We start from the raw sequence: 18,343 nt of genomic DNA, 5'->3' as shown, positions 1-18,343 counted from the left end.
TGTTTGAGTCTATTTAAAAAAAAAAAAGGACAAGTTGTCGAGTTAAAACTCAGGCTGTTCCGCACAAAGTCGCAATCAATATGTAGTGCGTGTTATTTACTAAAAAAGGCACACTAGTTACTACTTCTTTATCCTTGAAACTTAATTTAGGTTCATAAAAGTTGACACAAGACAGGGTACCATACTTGTTAGCATAATGTCCAAATTTGTTAGATTTCAAAATTGTAAAATTTGTTAAAGGGACATTTAAGGGAAATAGTGTTTGTTAAAAAAAATAATGATTAAGCCCCAAAACGATGTTGGGAAAGTTCTTTGAGAAACATAATAAAGTAATATAGTTGCCATAAACTTCATAGATTCCATATGTTTATACATTATTTGTATTACAGACAATTAGACAATGTGACTTTATTAAACCATTGTTGTCGCACAATATCTATGCATAAAATTGTGTCAGTTATAAATGGGGGTGGTTATGCCTTAAATGTTGTGGTTATGTTGCAACCAGACACTGCTTTTTTCTTCATATATCATCTCAATGAAGGTCAGTCATTGCAAATATGATGAGATATGAATCTGGGACTGAGAAACATGTCCAAATTTGTTAGGAAATGCTAAGTCTTTTTCTTGACTCTCAAAACCGCTGAAGTGGCGTCAGGTTGCAACATTATTTCCACATTAAATATGGTAATCCTTACTTTTAGGACCCCGTTCCTATATAGGAAGGGAAAGACTCACCAAAACAGTTGACTAAATGACACTCGAAATTGACATTCTGATACTTCTTGGCACATCTGAACAATTGGCAATGACGCCTTCTTGACTTCTAAAGACTGCTTTAGCCTGCAAAAGTCACTTTGGTACTCACAGACATCTGCAAAAGTCGGTTTTGAACAGAACTCGTAAAAAATAGAGGTGTCCTAAAAGTAAGGATTACCTTAAATATAGTAGAATGTCATTTGTTACAAAAGGGGAAAATACAGCACAAATGTTAAGAAAGGTTTTGCACAACGGTACATACCTGCAGCTTAGTTTTTGTTTTACGCCTGATGCCCCCACCGAAGAAATTCTAAGCTCCACCCATCCGTTGGAGCATGAAACGACCTTGCCCCCAAACATCAAGGCGACTTGTACGCACTCGACTCTAACATACACACTGTTGTGGTTGTCCTGAGAACAAGGTTGATCGCAGCACATGTTGATGTGTTGAATACGTGAGCAAAACGAGAGATTTCATCATACGGTAAGAGAAAATGTCCAAAAATTTACGGAAGGTTGTATTATATTGATTCAAAGTTAAATAATTAACAGAAGCACAATAATTATCACATAACGTAGTTGCAATCACAGGCGAGAACTCGGCGAAAATGCACCGACGACGAGGCGAGTGCCGCAGTGCATTATGATCCACACGCGTAGGCCGTAGCACTTGCCCCATTACAAGTATTGTACAATCATGACAATTGGGGGCGATGTGGTACCGCTAAACAGTATGACTGAGCTGAGTCATCAGAACGAAAATCCACGGGTTTTTTTTGCATGTGATCAAAATAGCTTGTGATGATATTCTGTTAGGTAAATTGAATTTTGTGTCAGCATGGCAGGATTGGTTTGTTTTTCTATTTGAATTTTGTTTGTTTGTTTGTTTATTTCTTTGATTTTAAGGGTTCTTTTTGGTTCTTCAAGTTCAAGTTCAACAAGTCAACTTTTTTTTGTTTTGTTGGGGGTGTTTTTTTTGGGAGGGGGAATTAAATGAATTTTTGCGTTTTTGTTTTAATAATGTTTTGTGTTTTTTGGTCATTGTCAAATATGACATTGACAAAGCAATAATTGTGACTGACGAATTTGTTTTGTTTGTTATTTCGCTCTTTTGTTTTGTTTTTGGTTAGTTTTATGTTTTTCTTTTTTTGGTACGCATGGGTCTTGGAGCCAGCATGTGAAGGAAATTGGGGGAGGGGATGAAATAGGCAAAGCTGTGGTGACAGGTGTTCTCTTGTTGACAAGCCCAGCGGAAGCATTCAACTGCTTCTTCATGTTCTTACGATAATTACATTTCCTGTGCAGGACATTTTGGAGTACTCCAGAGAAGAACTCACAAATCACAAGATGGGTCGTCGCCGCTCAAAGAGGAAGCCTCCTCCTAAGAAGAAACTAGTAGGAACGCTGGACACTCAGTTCACGTGTCCCTTCTGCAACCACGAAAAAGCCTGCGAAGTCAAAATGTAAGTTTACTTCCAAATGAAAATGAATAAAACAAAACTGCTACAAAGTGCTTACTGACTGAATTGACCTGAAATAAAAATAGATCGGGGCAAAGTGACATCATTCAATGAAAACATCTGTTCGTTTGCACACCAGTTTTCATTGGTTGCTATGTGTTACCACTCAGTACTGCAAACTCGAGAACCATTGAGTTTCAAGAACATAGGTCTGGGAGCTAGATAAGCAAATGTTTCGATTCTCGCATGATTTTTGCCAAAGGCAAAGACACATGTAATGACAATTTGCAGTTGTGACTTTGAACTGTGACACTGAGGATTCCTGAACAAATTTAAGTAATAAAATTTGACAGATTTTGCAGTTGGTTAGGAAATTGTTTTCAACACATTTGCGATGACTGACCATCGTTGAGATTGCGAAAATTAAAAATGTGACATCAGTATACTGAATGTTGCTTCAGTTTTTACTGAGCGAGTTTTTTTCTTCTGTGACTGGTCAGTGTCAGTCCGCAGCAGATCAGTAAAATCAAACCTTGCTTTTCAAAACTGTAACTATCTTTTAATTTTCATGCATGTCATTTTATTGTTACCGTTCCAGGGATCGGACCAGACAGATTGGAGTCATATCCTGTAGAGTTTGCTTGGAGGATTTCCAGACCAGTATCAATTGTATCCTTCATATCAATTAGAAACACAATTTTTGACCTAAAACAAAGTAAATAGGTCCAGTAAGTTACCATAACAGTGGCAGGTTTCATGACCACAGCTCATTTAGGTTTTTTTTTCCATTACATGTACTTTAAAAACCATTAACCAGTATGCATAAATGAAACACTTGTGTTTTACAGGCCTTTTCACTATGTTTGCAACAATCTTTTAGTTCTTGCTCAAAATTCTCCACAATTTTTGAGGATTTCTTTTAAGAGGTGAAAACATCTTTCTAACCTGAAATTGTGGGTAAAAACTTGTAGGCATCAGTTTTTGTGTTTTATTCTCCAAAATTGGTCAGTGACGGTGCTGTTTTAGAAGTCACTTAAAACTTTGTGTGTAAATGTGTCTTTGACTGTGCTGAATATTTATTATAAAAAAGGATACTACAACATAACCTGGCTAATATAATTTTTAGTAAACATCCTTAACTTGTTTTGACATCAGACTTGACAGAGCCAGTGGACGTGTACAGCGATTGGATTGATGCTTGCGAGTCAGCCAATGGGTAGCGAACGGGGACCCCCGTTAGGGGGAGCGGGCTGTCGATACCTGCTGGATCATAAAAGCATGGATTATTTTGCTGCATGTATATACGCACAAAGTGCGTGTAGTACTTTCGTTGAATGTAAAGCCCATTTTTCTTTTGTGAAAATTTAGATCCCCCCCAAAAAAATCTACTTAAGTGGATGCATGTGTTTCAGAAATAAGAGATGGGGTCCTAACATTTTCCAAACAAAAGGCCAGAATTCCAGAAATCTACCGACCTCTTTTTGAATATTCTTCATTTGTAAATTATTAAATTTAGGTTAAGAATTGTTTGTTAGAACTGGAATTCCCATTTATTTCCATTCAAAAATACCCGAGACAGTTTACTCATTCCTATTGGTCGAGAGCCCGTCTCGTGGGTGGTTTTTAACCGAAACCACTGAAAAAACACCGCTGTGTTCTGCTCCACATCGCATTACGCGCCATGCGCGCCAATCTCCATATAAGGAGATTCATAGCACTACGTGCCTGAGGGACGTACCATGGACAGAGGGGTGTTTCACAAAACAAGAAGGAAAATTGTTGAACAAAATCGTTCCAGTTTGGGCAGTTTTTGTGTGTGTGCTTATTGTGACTTTTTAACCAAAAAGGTATTTGTGAATGGGAATAAATATGCGTTTGGCCGCTTTTAACCAAGTACATTAACTACTTATTTAAAACCAGTTAGGGTCCTGGTTGCCGATAATGGCCTGACCTGAAAGCGCTAAGCACATATTTATTCCCTTAAGAATAACAATCAAGAAAAAATTTTAACACATGAAATAAACTGCTTTTTTTTCCAAATGAACTTAAGGAACCAAAGAAATTCCAAAGAACTAAGTAAAATTGGGATCTTTTTCGGCTATTAATTGCATTTCGCAGGTAGCATACACCAGATGTAGACACTGTAAATTAAATTATGGCGGTCACGGTTTGTGGGAAATTCCGAGCAATAAAATGCCGATTTGGAAACGCAGTTCATTATGACGGAGCATTTGTGACCAAAAGTTTAGAAATATTAAAGCTCATGTAAATGGTTGTTATATTTTAATGTTTATTTTACAAGCAAAAAAATATTAGTAACTGAAAAGTTTGGAATTTTAACGATTTTGCTTTTGGCTTTTATGGTGGGGGGTTCTGTCACGCCTGAACTTAAGACAAATATACAAAGGCTAAAGCTAGGAAACTGGCAGTCGATGCCCCCGTTACATTCTTGGCCTTACGGGGTTGAAATTACAAACTTTGCAAATTGAAGGATAAATACATATTTAAGATTTGTGTTCAAGTTATAGAAATTCTGTCCTCAATTTTAATGTTATATTGTTTGTTTTTCAAGCGGCATTGTTTAATTTCTTGACATTAAAATAAAAGCCAAGACGGAACGTATTCAAAACAGATGGTGGTTTCACACCACCAGCAACACTTGTATTTTGTAATTTTCGCTGGTAGAACAAACAGAAAACTTGACCAAGCATGTAACATTACTAATTGGATTTATTGATCCAGTGTTGGTCTGGTTGACAGAATAAAACCAAAATAGTTGTATCACTTGAGATATATTGCGGATATACATTAATAACTTTCAGGCATATCTGAAGGAAATTGTGAAATCATTCATCAATCAAAACCCAGACATATTTTCTGTGCATAAAAATAACTTCCAAAACTGCTTGTATCAAGCCTCACCTTGTCTAACTGATTATTCATTTACAAGATTGATTTTTGAAGTTGTACAGTTGTAAAACTCAAAGTTACACCTAAATACAAAATTGTTAATCACAATATTTGTCATTTTTCAATTTCAATTTGAGCTGTTGACAGCTAATTCCGTATTTTTTTTCTTGGAACGCTTACAGTAGTATTAATCCTGTAAGGAAAGTGCTGTCAGTAATCTTACAATTAAACATATAAACAACTACCAAAAAGGGCAACTAATTTGTCAAATTTTAATTTACTAATGTAATTGACTGCTGGTATCAATTGCAGATATATGTATAAAGTCTTCAAATCGCAAAAAAATTGATATGATTTGAAGATTAAATAATGTTATGGACATTTTGTTTTAATGAAAAAAAAATAGCACAATTTAAGATTCTCAGTTGAATAATAAAGAAAAAAATCTTCATTGAGACTGTGAAGACGAGACAAAATACTGAATACAAAAATTATTTCTTAAAAGGAATTTTAAGTGCATGTATTGATAACTTTGTAGGAGGAAAAAAAATACTTACCCATTAAATGTACCTTAAGGAGACATTTGCGTCATAAGTTATACCTTGGCAACAAACCGGACATTAGGGAGACTTGATTTTACGGAGACTTTTCCCTGATGTCACAACTCTTATTAGAGGCACACATTACTGTCGCAAATAGGCTAGATTGATTGCTCGTGGTCCAAAACATCAATATATCAAAACTTGTGGGGGTAGGATAAGAGAAACTTGGGGCAAGGGGTCATTGAAGTTTGAAAAAAATGGGATTGTCTCCAAGGCCAAAAAAAAAAGTCTCCGGTTTCTGGTATGCGCGCGCGTCGCCGTAGCCATGCGCGTCGGCAAAATGAAAAGGTTTTTTTTTTCAATAAAAGATGATGTCTCAAAACCACCAAACTCACTGGTTTGACTGGAATCCTGCTGCTGCACAATTTTAACGTGTTTTTAGATGGGGTTATGATCGAGAATAAGTTTTATGTGGCCTCTCCGGACTCCCATACATTTGCACCAAGTTTAGTCGGGCACCATTTGCAGTCATCAGCCGACATTTGAAGCAAAAAAGAAAGGTAAAAAAAAAAAAAAAAGCCGCGTCACCGCACCACTTTTGGGGCAAGCTCCATACCAGAAACCGGAGACTTTTTTTTTTTGGCCTAAGAAACCGTTTCCTGTAATTACTTTACTTATATTTAAAGCATAGTTGCTTGCAAGAAAAGTGCCCCTATTCATTGCCCGAAACAAATGCGTGTAAATTCATCAAAAAAATGTTGCAACTTGAATTCAGAATTTACTCGAGTTGCATCAAAAGTCTATTTGTACCAGAATACTTTCTAAGGCATTTTTTTCTCACACGCAGATGTGAGCTTATCCGGAAATTGGAAAATGAACAACTTCCCCCAGCCTGATCAAAATCCACTCCTCCTGTGATACGACCTTGCCTCACAGCCGGCTCATATCGTGTTTTTTTTTTCTCTTCTTTACGTTGGGGATGATAAAAGTTACCCCCCCCCCAAAAGCAAATACACACACAAAAAAACAAGAACACTATTATTGGTTTCCTGCACAGAGCTTGATTTTGGAGATTTCAGGGAAAGTTCCAAAAGGGTTGATAATGAGTAACAAGCGTGAAGTATTCAGAAAAAACCCGACGTGCAATAATAGGGTACTGTCCGTTGCAAAACTTCACTTTGGAACGCTGTGCAATATCGAAGGTGTAAATTCAAAAGTAAATTCTACCGCATTTGAATTGCTATATAAATTTAAATAAGGATTAAGTTGTACACATAATATGTACTGGTTACTTTTTAACAGTTCTTATATACATGATCATTTGGTTTTTGTGGGTAAACATCTCTTCGTACCCGGTTCCTGTAGTACAATTTATTCGGGAATTTTTTTTAACTTTATTTTTCACTGGTTCCACTATACTCTGACTTGGTAGTCGCCGTTCTGTGTGATGTACCGTACCCATGGCAACGCCTGGTATCCACTCTTCTCAATGATCTTCAAGTAACGAACCTGTTAAAAAAATGAAAATAAGGATCAGTCTATGGGACGGGGGCACTTGTCCAAAAAGCCATCCCCTCCCCCCTCTCAAAGTCCCTTACCCCTCAGTATCCCCAGCCCCCCCCCCCCCCTCCACTGGCTATGCAGCTAAATAGAGTTAGAGAGTTAAAACAATCTTTTGATCGATCGTGATTTTGACAAAAACCCAAAGATCATAATTTTTTTATAGCCTACATACCTGGATACCAGATGTGGTGAAATATGGAATTTCAAACTTGACGCTGATTGGTGGTCGACCTTCTGCTTCCTCGGCCTCCACGCTGGGGAGATTGAAGTGCGCCCTCATGAGGTACTCCTTGCCACCCTGCGTGGAGGACAGAAAATGTACAGTGTTGACAGAAGGAATTAAATTCACAACCAAAGTGCTAAATAAGAATGGATAAATAAAATAAATACCGGGAATGATTTGATGTGCCAGACCACAGCGCTGCTCTCCGGCAGATACTTGGCGTAGCCGACGGTGGTCTTGAATTTAGGCGAGTCGGCATCGTTGGGCACGGGGATAATAATATCGACGTTGTTGGCCGTGGAACGACGTTTGAACTGGCTCTTGGCCTTGATCATGTACTCTACGCGAGAGTGGGAATGCCGCTCAATGACCGACTCGATCCAGATCAGGGGCTTGACCTGAAAAGAAAGAAATATCCATATTTAATGATGGACTTGTTTGTGGAGTCCAGTGCAAGTTACACCAAGCTACTGCCAGAACCCATTTACACTCCTGGGTAGAGAGAGGCAAGTTAGGGTAAAGTGGCTTGCCCAAGAACAAAACAAATGGCCACCAGCTGGATTTGAATCCCCCCAGCCTCTGATCAGAGTTACAAACCACTAACTGCTTGCTAGTACCCGTCTACATTTATACTCCTAAGTAGAGAGAGGCAAGTTAGGGTAAAGTGGCATGCCTAAGAACACAACATGGCCACCAGCTTGATTTGAACCCCCTCCCCCTAGCCTCTGATCTGTTACAAACCACTTAACACTAGCCAGTACCCATTTACATTTATACTCCTAAGTAGAGAGAGGCAGGTTAGGCTAAAGTGGCTTGCCAAGGGACACGACATATGGCCATCAGCTGGATTCGAACCCCTGACCCTCTTATCAAGAGCCACAAACCCTAACTACTAGACCACACTTCCTACCAAGCCTACAGTGCCAGTACACTATGAAATTCCACAGAACTGAAAAAAAAAAAAAAATGGGAATGATTTTTCTACTCACGTGAGTATTAAGCCGATAGGACATGAGTTCGAACTCCCCATCAGGGGGAATGAATGAGATGGTTCGGTCGTTCTCAAAGCGAGACAACCGGACGCACTGATGAAATTTTACGTCCTCCAGCTCCACGGATTTACTTTTGCCGCCCCCTAGAGTTGGCAGGGAGATAAGACAAACAGTTGATCTTTTCCGTAATGTTTTAACTTATGATAAAATCATGCTAAGGAACTTGTCACCTCCTCTAATAATAGAAAACAAGTTGAAAATAAAATGAAATGAACTTGTAAGCAATCTACAAATTTTCATCCCTGAGGGCGCCACACTTACTGCCTGTGTTTTCAAATAGCACTTTGTCGTTCAGTCCTAGTCGCAACTCTGGCATACCGCTCAGGAACACTCGCATCTTGACCGCGCCAACAATCTCACTCCGCAGGACGTTACCATTAGAATTCACCTGCGAAGACAGAAAACAGGGTAACAAAGAATTTAATCTTTCCATTTTGTATTTGCTCTCCAACAAAACAACTGAATCTAAATTTTACACCTAACAAAAGCTTTATGGATTGACAGAATTGGTGGCATTGATTTACCAGAAGATTAACAGATTCGATGACGTCGAGGAAAACCTCATTCTTGCGATATCGGACCCCTTCACTCCTCCACGACACGGCGTTGGTGATGGCTGGCGGGGGTTTGGGGGCAATCTCCAGCTTCTGTCCGACTTGGGTAATATACCTGCCAAAATAATCAAGTTATACAGGGAGAGTTATGTTGGTGCAGTGGTTCTTCTCTTGCCTTCCTCCTCTGTGGCCAAGGTTCAATTCCCACCCTGCCCTTCGTTTTTTCCTCACATCTCTAAAACTAAACATTGCTTTGATTGTCAAAAAAGAAAAAGAAAAAAAGAAAAGTTTTTTGGGAAGGAGTTCACAGGAAGAATTTTTGGGCCTTTTCTTGACTTACTCTTGTAAGATCTTGCTGTCTGTTGTCTGAGGGTAGCCAAAATCAATCAACTCGTCCAGAAGTTCGTAGATCAAGACAAAGTTATCTCTGATGCTTTCCTCTTCTAATTCCTTGAAGTACTCGGTCAGAACCTGGATCCAGACAAAAAAAAATCACAATCGGAGCAATAAGAGGCAGTATTGACGTGGAGTCAATCACAAGTCCATCACAAGTCCTCCAGTCCCAATTCAAGTCACAAGCTATTCAAATGAACTATGACATTGACATTTCTCTGTTACTGTTCATCCAATGTCTTGTGACTGAATAGGCTGGTTAAAGTGAAAGAGGTTTATTTCGATAGCAGCTAAATGTCTGGCTCTGTTCAAAATTAACTTAACCCTAACTCCCTAGCATAATTTACTAGGAACCATACCCATCCTGGCAAATTCCAACACCCACATGGGAAATTGTACACACACACACAATGTTGGACTTAGTTTATGGAGGTATGCCAAACCCAATGTAAAATACCATCAGTTTAGGGGTACTGTACCTATCCTAACAAACAAAACCTGCTGTTGGGCTTTGATGGGTTGAGTTTGGTTAGGGTTAATGGTTGTTTTTTTTATTGGAACCTTTCTGTATCCTCCAAAGTCCTCCAGTGATATATTCTTTGAACTGAAACTTCAAATGGGCATCAATTTCCATAAAATACCAGTGGCTGGGCTCTCCTACCTCAATCCTACAAAATCCAATGGCATACTCTTAGTACCTACCAAATTTCAAGGAGTATCAAGCCCCATAGAAAGTAACATGGCTGGGCTGAGTGGACTCTACCTTCCTCAATCCTACAAAATCCTCCAAAAACCTCCCTGTGGATTTTTATGGATCTTGGATGGTTAGGGTTGACATCAAAAAGCAATGAAAGATGAGAGAACCAAACTCTATGTCATGTTTCCTTCTGGTAAATGTTAGTCACCTACCTCAACGATTTTGTGGAGCATCGTGAAGACGAGCGCTACATTTGCATTCTTCTTGGAACAGGCCACCACTGGGATTTCAGAGTTAAGCAATTTTTTTAGTCTCGAAACAAAAAACCAATAGGCTCATTCACAATTTTATGAAAAAACACTTTATCTGAAAACTTGCCCATTTCCAAGATTTTACATAAATGGCCAATTTACCTCGGTTTGTTAGATTTGGTTTTTCAGTGTATTTTTGAAATTTGAGTTGAAAAAGGTGTTTAATCTAAAAGTAGAAGTTATGTAATAAACAAGAACAATTCATTTCTTGAGATGTTTAATGGGAAACAAAAGTATAATGACAAATTAACACAGACTCATAAAGATGAACATTTGACTTTTCTTTGAAAAGAAAACTTGATGTTAAATTACAATGTTCAGGATGTCATGGGTCCGAGTCCCACCCTAGTAGGCTTGTGACTTTTTGTTGCAAGTCCTCGGACACTACAATGTTTATGAAATTACATCAGTGAAGGGCAAAACCCAATATTAAATGCTCAGTTTTTGTAAAATTCCCTAGACCACAGGTCTCGTTATGTCACAGAAAGCACTAGTCTGAAATTTTGGGACTCTCAATACTGTGCTTGAGAGTCCCAAAACTTAAGATATTGAAAACATGCAAAACAAGAAAATAGACTGGCACATGAAACAACCAGTCCAACATCCCTTTAGTACTGCATCAATCAACTGTGTCGAAAGAAACATCTGGTACCGGTCTCTATTTCTATACATCTTTCCATGGTCTGCCACCAGACCACTGAAGGGTCAATCTTCTCAAAAATGTTGGACATGTACCAGTCTAGTCTTAGGCTTCATATTCAAATCACTTTGAATCACTCTCAGGTGCAAAATGTTGAAGAAAAGTCTCCTCTTAACACTGAATTGAGAACTCAAACTCGGCTGGTGAAATACTGAGGACCTTGTCTTTGCCTAGCCTCATAAAAATTTGGGAGAATTTTGTCAGCTAAAGAGGGACTAAAGTTGGCCTGATTTTGTTTTGCATGTTTTCTGCACTCAAGGTCCCAGTCTGAGAAGGCACTAGATCAGCCGACAAATCGTTGGACTCCATTCAGCAGTCCTGTTGATAGTCCAAGCCCTGATAAGGATACAGTAGAGATTGTTGTACTTGATGTACATGAACGTGACGGCCCCATGTGTTATGATGGGCGAGACTTGACCTTCCTCTTCTGTGTCCAGAATCAGCATCATGAACTTATCCACGGAGGACATGTCCACATCTCCACGGTAGTTTCGGGAAATTAGCACCTAGGGAAAAATTAAGGACAAAAGATAATGATAAATAGGCCTAATACTAGTAATAACAAGTGATAGGCATATTGTTTTGTAATGAACAAACATAATTATTGTGCTTTAAAACAATTTTTTCTTAAATAAGGCTCATGACCCACATCTAACATTTCAAATGTAGCCTAGCACTTAGCAGTTAAAAAAAATGCATAACAAACATTTAATATCTTGAAACTACATTTCATAATAGGGGGCCTATCATGCCTATCACAACATCAGGAAGTCGCTCATAAAATAGCCAATTTATAGGTAGGTATAGTCAGTTATTGCAGACAAACTAAAACAAGCCTAGCAAGAGGGCGGCTATTTAAAAAATTAGTTTTACTTTTAGGATGAAAAATATTAATCTTGCCGTCTTGGAAAATATTTACGTCTCAAAATAATTTAAATAACGGAGGAAATAAGGAATTTCTTTCCACTTAGCCTTAGCTTAGGCCCTAAATAATTCCAAAAAAGTTCATACCGGAAAACTTTATTTAAATTAAAGCTGTATATTCATTTTTTGTCCGGAAATTGGACCACTTCAACATGCACAACCTATTGGCAACCAACGCAATGCATGCAATGCAAAATGTTGCCCATGCGGACACACCTCCAACGTTAATTTACCTTTCCCTTCACATCCAGGAAGAAAACCGCCGACAAAGACATGATGGCAGACTTTAAGCGTCACCTTTCAACTGTCCAAACCGATCATTGGGGATTTAAATTTGACAATTACAAGGGTTTTAGCCCGGAAATTACGGGCCGTAAAACCAAAGCTCTGATGTGGCTGGCCGCAAGTGAGGAATCCCATCATGCACAGCGCGCGCCAGTTCCAGACTTGACCTCAAATGACCTCATTAATATGCATACGTCATGAACGTAAATAAAATGTTCAAACTGCGATCACACAACACGTTTGAAAACTGCTGCGAAAGTTGGCGCCTACAACCTGCCGTACAGGTTTTCAACAATTTTGTCCGAAGGTAACAATTGAAAGATTAGTCTTTGTAGTACATTGTTCTTGGAAATTTGTGTGCAGATTTCGATCATGTAACTCGTGGAATTCAATTTTTAATCATGTTAATTTTGGCTTTGCATTTGACATGTTTGAAACGTGACGAAAAACACTTGAAAAGGAAGTGAATTAAAATTAAATGGGCGGTTCTATCGTGGTTGGGGGGGGGGGGTTGATAAAAGACCATTATCGAGATGATTGTTCATATTTGGTTTCATCTGTTCGTGTTGGTGTTGTGCACATGCCCACATTGTTATCGCCAAACGCATTTCAAACATTTAATATAGGCATGATAGGGCCTTTTAGTTTTAGGGGTCTAATATTTATTTTTAATTTTATTGAATATTATTATTTTATATTAAGCAAAAAAAGTAATGTCGTTATGAAATTATACTAGTCGGTATTTAATAATGATAATACAGTTTTTTTTAAATTCTTATTTTCCAGAAATCATGTACTACATGTAGTTATGGACAAACTTGATCAGCAAGTTTAGATTAAACTGCAAACCCCTCTCGCTCAACCACTTCATATTCCTCCAATCAGGCGTCGTGTGATTTGTCAACGTCTACGGTAAAGACTCTCTACAACCATGCAAGTTCCAGGAAATCCATTCCACACAGCGCAGTTCGACATGAGCATGGTAACCGGTGGGCACGTCAACAGCCACCAGCACAATGGGGCGAACGGTGCCCTCAACGGTGGCTACTGCTTTGGCCAGAAAAGGAAGAGGGTGGAAGTAGAGACGATGGAAGAGCCCAGGCACAAGCGATGCAACCATTTCGAGCCGTCCCTTTTCAGAGGTACATTGAGTCAATTTTGCCAGAGTTGTAATTATTGTACCCTAACTAGGCCATCCGTCCCAACTTAAGCTGGGATAGTCCCTACCAAATTTGGGATTGATGATCAAGTTTCGGGCGTAACATAATCGAACCAATCACAGGTCAATGCACTAGTCAGATCACAAGTTAGTAACAGCGAGGAACAATGACAATGAAATGCCTTGTCACAGATGGTTTGAATAGCTTGTGACTGGACTTAAGACTAGTGATGTACTTGTGATTGACTTGTGATGGATTTGTGATTGGTGTGTGATTGGCTTGTGATTGACTTGTGTGTGATTGACTACTTGTGATTGACTTGTGAATGACTTGTGATTGACTTGTAATGGACTTGTGATTGACTTGTAATGGACTTGTGATTGGCTTGTGATTGGCTTGTGATTGACTTGTGGTGGTTTACATTTGATTGAATTCTCAATTTGGTGCTTACTTTATTAAAACTCAGAACATTTTCTTGTTCAGATGTTTGAGTAGTTTTGATAAGCCACTTTCACATATACATGTAGTTCTGGATGAATTTTCCATGGGCTGTTTTCCGATATTGTTGAATATTTTGTGGTGTGCAATTAGTGCAGCATACTAGTTGGTATAGGGCTGTAGAATATGTAGGAACCAACAAAGTACCTACTCCAATACACTAGTGGTGGGATTTAGATCAGTTTTTTTTTAATTTCAGTTACGATTTTGGAAACGGGATATTTGAAACCAAATTTAGAAAATAAATAAGTCTTCCATTCTTGTGTGACACAGGCTAAAGAAAACAACCAAAACATCCCCTAATTTGCTCCATGGTCTCTGATTGTACATGTATGTAACTACATTTACTTGCTAGTGGTCTTCTTGGTATATGAATAGCCTGCCCATTCAACTTATTAGAGAGTGTCTACCATTGCATGTGGCACCTCACTCCTCACTTTTTGTTGGCATGACTGACTGTTAGCTGAATAGGAACTTCCGGTGAAAAAAAATGAGGATAACCAGATTTTGAAATCTTGTATTTCTCCCACCACTACAATACACCTATGGCAGAGATAATTTAAGCCCCTTTTGCAATGATCCAGTAAGTCAAGAAAATAGAACACTACATGTAGTTGGTGTTGGACTGTACGATGTGTAGCGCTAAATATCACCCAACATCATGATGGGCCAGCAAAGCAATCAGGTCTATCAGTTGGTGTGGGATTGTAAGAGATGTAGAAAACCACGAAGCACATAACCACAACATAATGATCTAGCTTTGTAATTTGCACAAGATACTAGCTGGTGTAGTACTTTGAGATACACTCAACCAAAAAAAAGAAAGTCCCCCCTTAATACTTTTTGTCTAACTCAAAAATTACTGAGCACATCTTGCTCAAATAACGACTGATCAGTACAGAAATTCCTTAGCAATCCAGCCATACTCTTTGTTTGACCTAAAACAGTGATAATGTGTACAAAATTATCCAATTTATGACAAGTGGTACCGAAAAAAAGTTGCACTTTTGTATGCGTGCAAGGTGAGTGTGAACCACAACTTTCACGTATCACACAAAAGTGCAACTGTTTTCAGTATCATTTGTCATAAATTGCATAAATTCGAAGGGGGGGGGGGACTTTCTTTTTTGGTTGAGTGTACGTAGCAACTACACGATACACATTCACTGCTCAAGGCATTTAAGCCAGCTGTGCAGTCAATATAGCTGAACACTGAGGAATAAGAATCTGAATTGTGTAGCTCTAAAAAGCATTTACAACCGTAGTACCAACACATTCCCTCTGGAAAATAAACCAGCACCAATTATAGTTTTTATACATTGAACAATGGATTTACGATTCAACAGTTTTTGGCTGACCTCCGAGAGGTCAACCTACATGTACCTGACACTGATAACAAGGCCACAGTTTGTTTACAGACGACAGTCAGGAAATGCTAGCAACTAAGCCATGAACTTTGTAACAGAGGACTTGGCTTATTTACAGAGAGAGGTTGGCCAAACAATTTTTAAAACTTGTTTGCTACACAAAATATGACCTCAATAGTACATGTTTACATGTACAATTAATTTCTTTAACTGTTCTAGTTTCTTGCTTAGTATATTTTTTCGAAAACATTTATGTGCCCTGACACGATAAGTGAATGAGAAAAGTTAAAGATGTTTGAAAGTGTGTAACATCAGCAGTGATGGTAACAAGTTTTTTTTTGGTTAGCAGTTCCAAAGTTTGTATATTAACATAATATTCAATAACAATTCTCTGGTAAACCCAGTTTGTGTACAGTACACGTATTGTTAGTATGGTGTGATGCACTTGACTGTTCAAGGCTGACTTTTCACAAATTCAGTGTCAAGTGCCAGTAATGTGCCAGCCATGCTGATTTAGTCATGTCAACAGACAAGAGAAACTTGTGCATGACAACTGTGCACTGTGACAATCATTTTGGTCTAAAATGCTTGCAAGCTACATGCATGCATGCATGAAGTTGGAAAATCTTTGCACTGTGTACAGAACTAATTCACTGTAGTTTTGAAATATTTCCGACGAAGACAAAAATTGACTGGTTCCCACCATGTACATGTACGAGCAAAGCAGCATGGAACCAATGATTGAAGACAATTTGACCTTCTCCCCGACCTCAGGTCGCAACTTCCTGCCGGTCAAGGGCTCGGCCAGCGTCTTCCAGTCGGAGGTAGTCAAGCCGAAAGGGGAGACCATGTACCGACCGCTAATGGACGACGTTCTGATCAACATGCGGCATATTGAACAGGTCAGCTTTGAGTCCGGGATGCACTTCATCGGAGACCATCGGGGGAACTACGTTCGCTCCGACCAAGGCAAGTTTAAAGTTCTTTCTTTTCTTGCCCGCAAAATCATGATTATTCATTTATTGGGTCGTTTTACTAGTTATTTGAGACGTAAGATGACTCTGGCAAACAGTCAGAATCTGAACTTTGAACCCCATCATCAGCCAATCAGATTTATGCATGAGGTTTGCTGACGCACTGAATATTCATGAGTCTGAAACTTGAGGGCCAACTTTCTGAGAAATTGCAAAGGATGCTGGGAGATTGATAACCAATAGGAGAGCATGTTACATGTACCCTTGGGTGTAATTTTTTGAAATTATGTCAATCCATATTTGGAAGTGTGCATGAATAATTAATGATATGCAGTCAACACTAAAAATTCGGACTCAGTTAGCTAGGGTAGTCTTACAAAAAGCATGAATAAGTCTACCCTGCGTAGCAAGGATGAAAAACTCAAAAGCCCAATACGTAATAAGGGCAAAACCTAATTTGATTCAATACGTAATAGTTCTCTGTGCTAAGAACATTTTTGTTCTCATTTTCTGCCTCCTTTTTGCAGGTCATGTGATCAACATGTGGCGCTTTGACACAAACCAACAGCGTTTATTTGTCTCCAGGTCGCTACTTTTCACCGACCCCATGACATTCAACGAGCTGCGTTGTATATTACAGACCATGTAGACCAAACGCTGGTCTGGGAACACTATATAACCCAGCAGAAAAGTACTGTAAATAGACCAGCACTGTCCGAGCACACTCCCACCCCTTCAATGGCGTTAGCATTGTGCTAGCTATTGTTCAGATAATCTGTCAAGGGGCCGTTACTTTGTACAATAGCTAGCACAATGGTTTCTCCATTGTTGGGGGCCTCATGAGTGTACAGTTATATCCCTTGGATTTGTATAAGCCCTTTTCACACTAGACAAATCTCGGGGTTGACACAGGGTTGACCGAGGGTTGAAAACATGCATCGTTTCACACTTGAAGAATTTCAACCCTGCGTCAACCCTGAGATTGATTTCGCCCTGGTTTGAACTCAACCCTGCTCCAGACCAGGGTTGAGATTTTCAACCTGGGTGATATTCTTGCCAGGGTTCAAAATAGTAGTAACTGAGCATGATAAGCTTGATTTGCATAAAACAAGTGTGAAACGATGCGGGGTTGAACGCGGGGTTGAAAATCTAAAACTCAACCCGGGGCGGCACTGGGTTGGCCCAGGGTTGAGTTTTACCCGGGTTGAGTTTTACCCTGGTTGAGAGGCTCTAGTGTGAAATGGGCTTATGGAATAGTCCATGTTAACAAACCATTATTGCCATATTGTGACACGCACATATGAGTTTATTGTGCATAATCAGTACCTAAGCAATTTTCTTAACCGTAATTTTAATATTTTGCAAAACAAAATTACACAGACTATCATCATAATAATTTGTTTTTGTAGAAAAAAAAGAAAAATGTATGTGAGTTACTTATACACAAAATTGTAAAACTGATGATGCTTGTTTTGCATTATGGCAATTGTTGTTATAGGTGGCCGCGGACATCCGTTTTTTGGTTTTTTTTACATTTGCTTATCTAGCTCCCAGACTTATGATCTTGAAACTCAATGGTTCTTGAGTCTGGAGTGCTGAATGGTAACACATAGCAACCGATGAAAACTGGTGAGCAAATGAATAGATGTTTCCCGTGGATGACGTCAGTCTGCCGGCACTATAATGAACGATTCAATAAGATCTGTTTATCTGAAGGGGAAAAAAACTGTGTAGGGAAGGCTTCTATCAAAATGACCTACATGTATGGAGTTAGGGTGTTTAGAAGTTCTCAATATAAACTGATGACAACTCAATTATTTGTTGGTAACATTTGTTCATGTATAAAAGGCTGAATATTGTACATACATTTCAGAAATTGATTAAAATATATCCGTAGTTTGAGTAAATTGCAAAAACACATATGTTAGTTTTTGCTGGAAAGTTTGTTGGGCTAATTTAGTTAGGTTTGGC

At 38.8% G+C, this 18,343-nt stretch overlaps 3 protein-coding genes across 4 annotated transcripts; 2 read left to right on the top strand and 1 right to left on the bottom strand.

Moving 5' to 3' along the window:
- Window positions 1-1,140: 1,140 nt before the first annotated feature.
- Window positions 1,141-5,549, top strand: LOC119722499 (transcription elongation factor 1 homolog). The gene is made up of 4 exons (XM_038192654.1): window positions 1,141-1,243; window positions 2,065-2,222; window positions 2,818-2,888; window positions 3,375-5,549. The coding sequence occupies exons 2-4, from the start codon at window positions 2,107-2,109 to the stop codon at window positions 3,437-3,439; spliced, it is 252 nt and encodes an 83-aa protein (XP_038048582.1). The 5' UTR covers window positions 1,141-1,243; window positions 2,065-2,106; the 3' UTR covers window positions 3,440-5,549.
- A 1,130-nt stretch (window positions 5,550-6,679) lies between these two features.
- On the bottom strand, window positions 6,680-12,516 carry LOC119722496 (AP-1 complex subunit mu-1). Its single transcript, XM_038192650.1, has 10 exons — window positions 12,322-12,516; window positions 11,514-11,670; window positions 10,366-10,433; window positions 9,404-9,534; window positions 9,034-9,178; window positions 8,771-8,897; window positions 8,447-8,592; window positions 7,625-7,855; window positions 7,407-7,532; window positions 6,680-7,180 (listed from the first exon to the last, which is right to left on the bottom strand). Exons 1-10 carry the CDS (start codon window positions 12,361-12,363, stop codon window positions 7,085-7,087), a joined length of 1,269 nt encoding a protein of 422 aa, XP_038048578.1. The 5' UTR covers window positions 12,364-12,516; the 3' UTR covers window positions 6,680-7,084.
- Window positions 12,517-12,554: 38 nt separating this feature from the next.
- LOC119722498 lies at window positions 12,555-17,335 on the top strand. Of its 2 annotated transcripts, none has more exons than XM_038192653.1 (4): window positions 12,555-12,680; window positions 13,160-13,515; window positions 16,173-16,367; window positions 16,900-17,335. In XM_038192653.1, the coding sequence occupies exons 2-4, from the start codon at window positions 13,305-13,307 to the stop codon at window positions 17,019-17,021; spliced, it is 528 nt and encodes a 175-aa protein (XP_038048581.1). In that variant the 5' UTR covers window positions 12,555-12,680; window positions 13,160-13,304; the 3' UTR covers window positions 17,022-17,335. The 2 variants fall into 2 exon arrangements, with proteins under 2 accessions (XP_038048581.1, XP_038048580.1); XM_038192652.1 differs by having other exon boundaries at window positions 12,568-12,680; window positions 13,259-13,515; window positions 16,900-17,033.
- The last annotated feature ends 1,008 nt before the right edge of the window (window positions 17,336-18,343 follow it).

Source organism: Patiria miniata, unplaced genomic scaffold (assembly GCF_015706575.1).
Source record: "Patiria miniata isolate m_02_andy unplaced genomic scaffold, ASM1570657v1 HiC_scaffold_15, whole genome shotgun sequence".
NCBI classification, from domain to species: Eukaryota; Metazoa; Echinodermata; class Asteroidea; order Valvatida; family Asterinidae; genus Patiria; species Patiria miniata.
The sequence above is the reverse complement of the archived record's forward strand: the minus strand, read 5'-3'. Positions and strand labels throughout refer to the sequence as shown.

What these genes read in the sequence shown, in the direction of transcription:
- LOC119722499 (XM_038192654.1), top strand. Translation starts at nt 2,107, where the DNA reads ATGGGTCGTCGCCGCTCAAAGAGGAAGCCTCCTCCTAAGAAGAAACTA. An exon ending in AAAGCCTGCGAAGTCAAAAT is followed by an intron (nt 2,223 to 2,817) that starts GTAAGTTTACTT and finishes TTACCGTTCCAG; the next exon opens with GGATCGGACCAGACAGATTG. An exon ending in TTTCCAGACCAGTATCAATT is followed by an intron (nt 2,889 to 3,374) that starts GTATCCTTCATA and finishes TTTTGACATCAG; the next exon opens with ACTTGACAGAGCCAGTGGAC.
- LOC119722496 (XM_038192650.1), bottom strand. Translation starts at nt 12,363, where the DNA reads ATGTCTTTGTCGGCGGTTTTCTTCCTGGATGTGAAGGGAAAG. An exon ending in GCTATTTGAAAACACAGGCA is followed by an intron (nt 8,593 to 8,770) that starts GTAAGTGTGGCG and finishes TGCCAACTCTAG; the next exon opens with GGGGCGGCAAAAGTAAATCC. An exon ending in TCACCACATCTGGTATCCAG is followed by an intron (nt 7,181 to 7,406) that starts GTATGTAGGCTA and finishes TTTTTTTAACAG; the next exon opens with GTTCGTTACTTGAAGATCAT.
- LOC119722498 (XM_038192653.1), top strand. Translation starts at nt 13,305, where the DNA reads ATGCAAGTTCCAGGAAATCCATTCCACACAGCGCAGTTCGACATGAGC. An exon ending in CGAGCCGTCCCTTTTCAGAG is followed by an intron (nt 13,516 to 16,172) that starts GTACATTGAGTC and finishes CCCCGACCTCAG; the next exon opens with GTCGCAACTTCCTGCCGGTC. An exon ending in CTACGTTCGCTCCGACCAAG is followed by an intron (nt 16,368 to 16,899) that starts GCAAGTTTAAAG and finishes TCCTTTTTGCAG; the next exon opens with GTCATGTGATCAACATGTGG.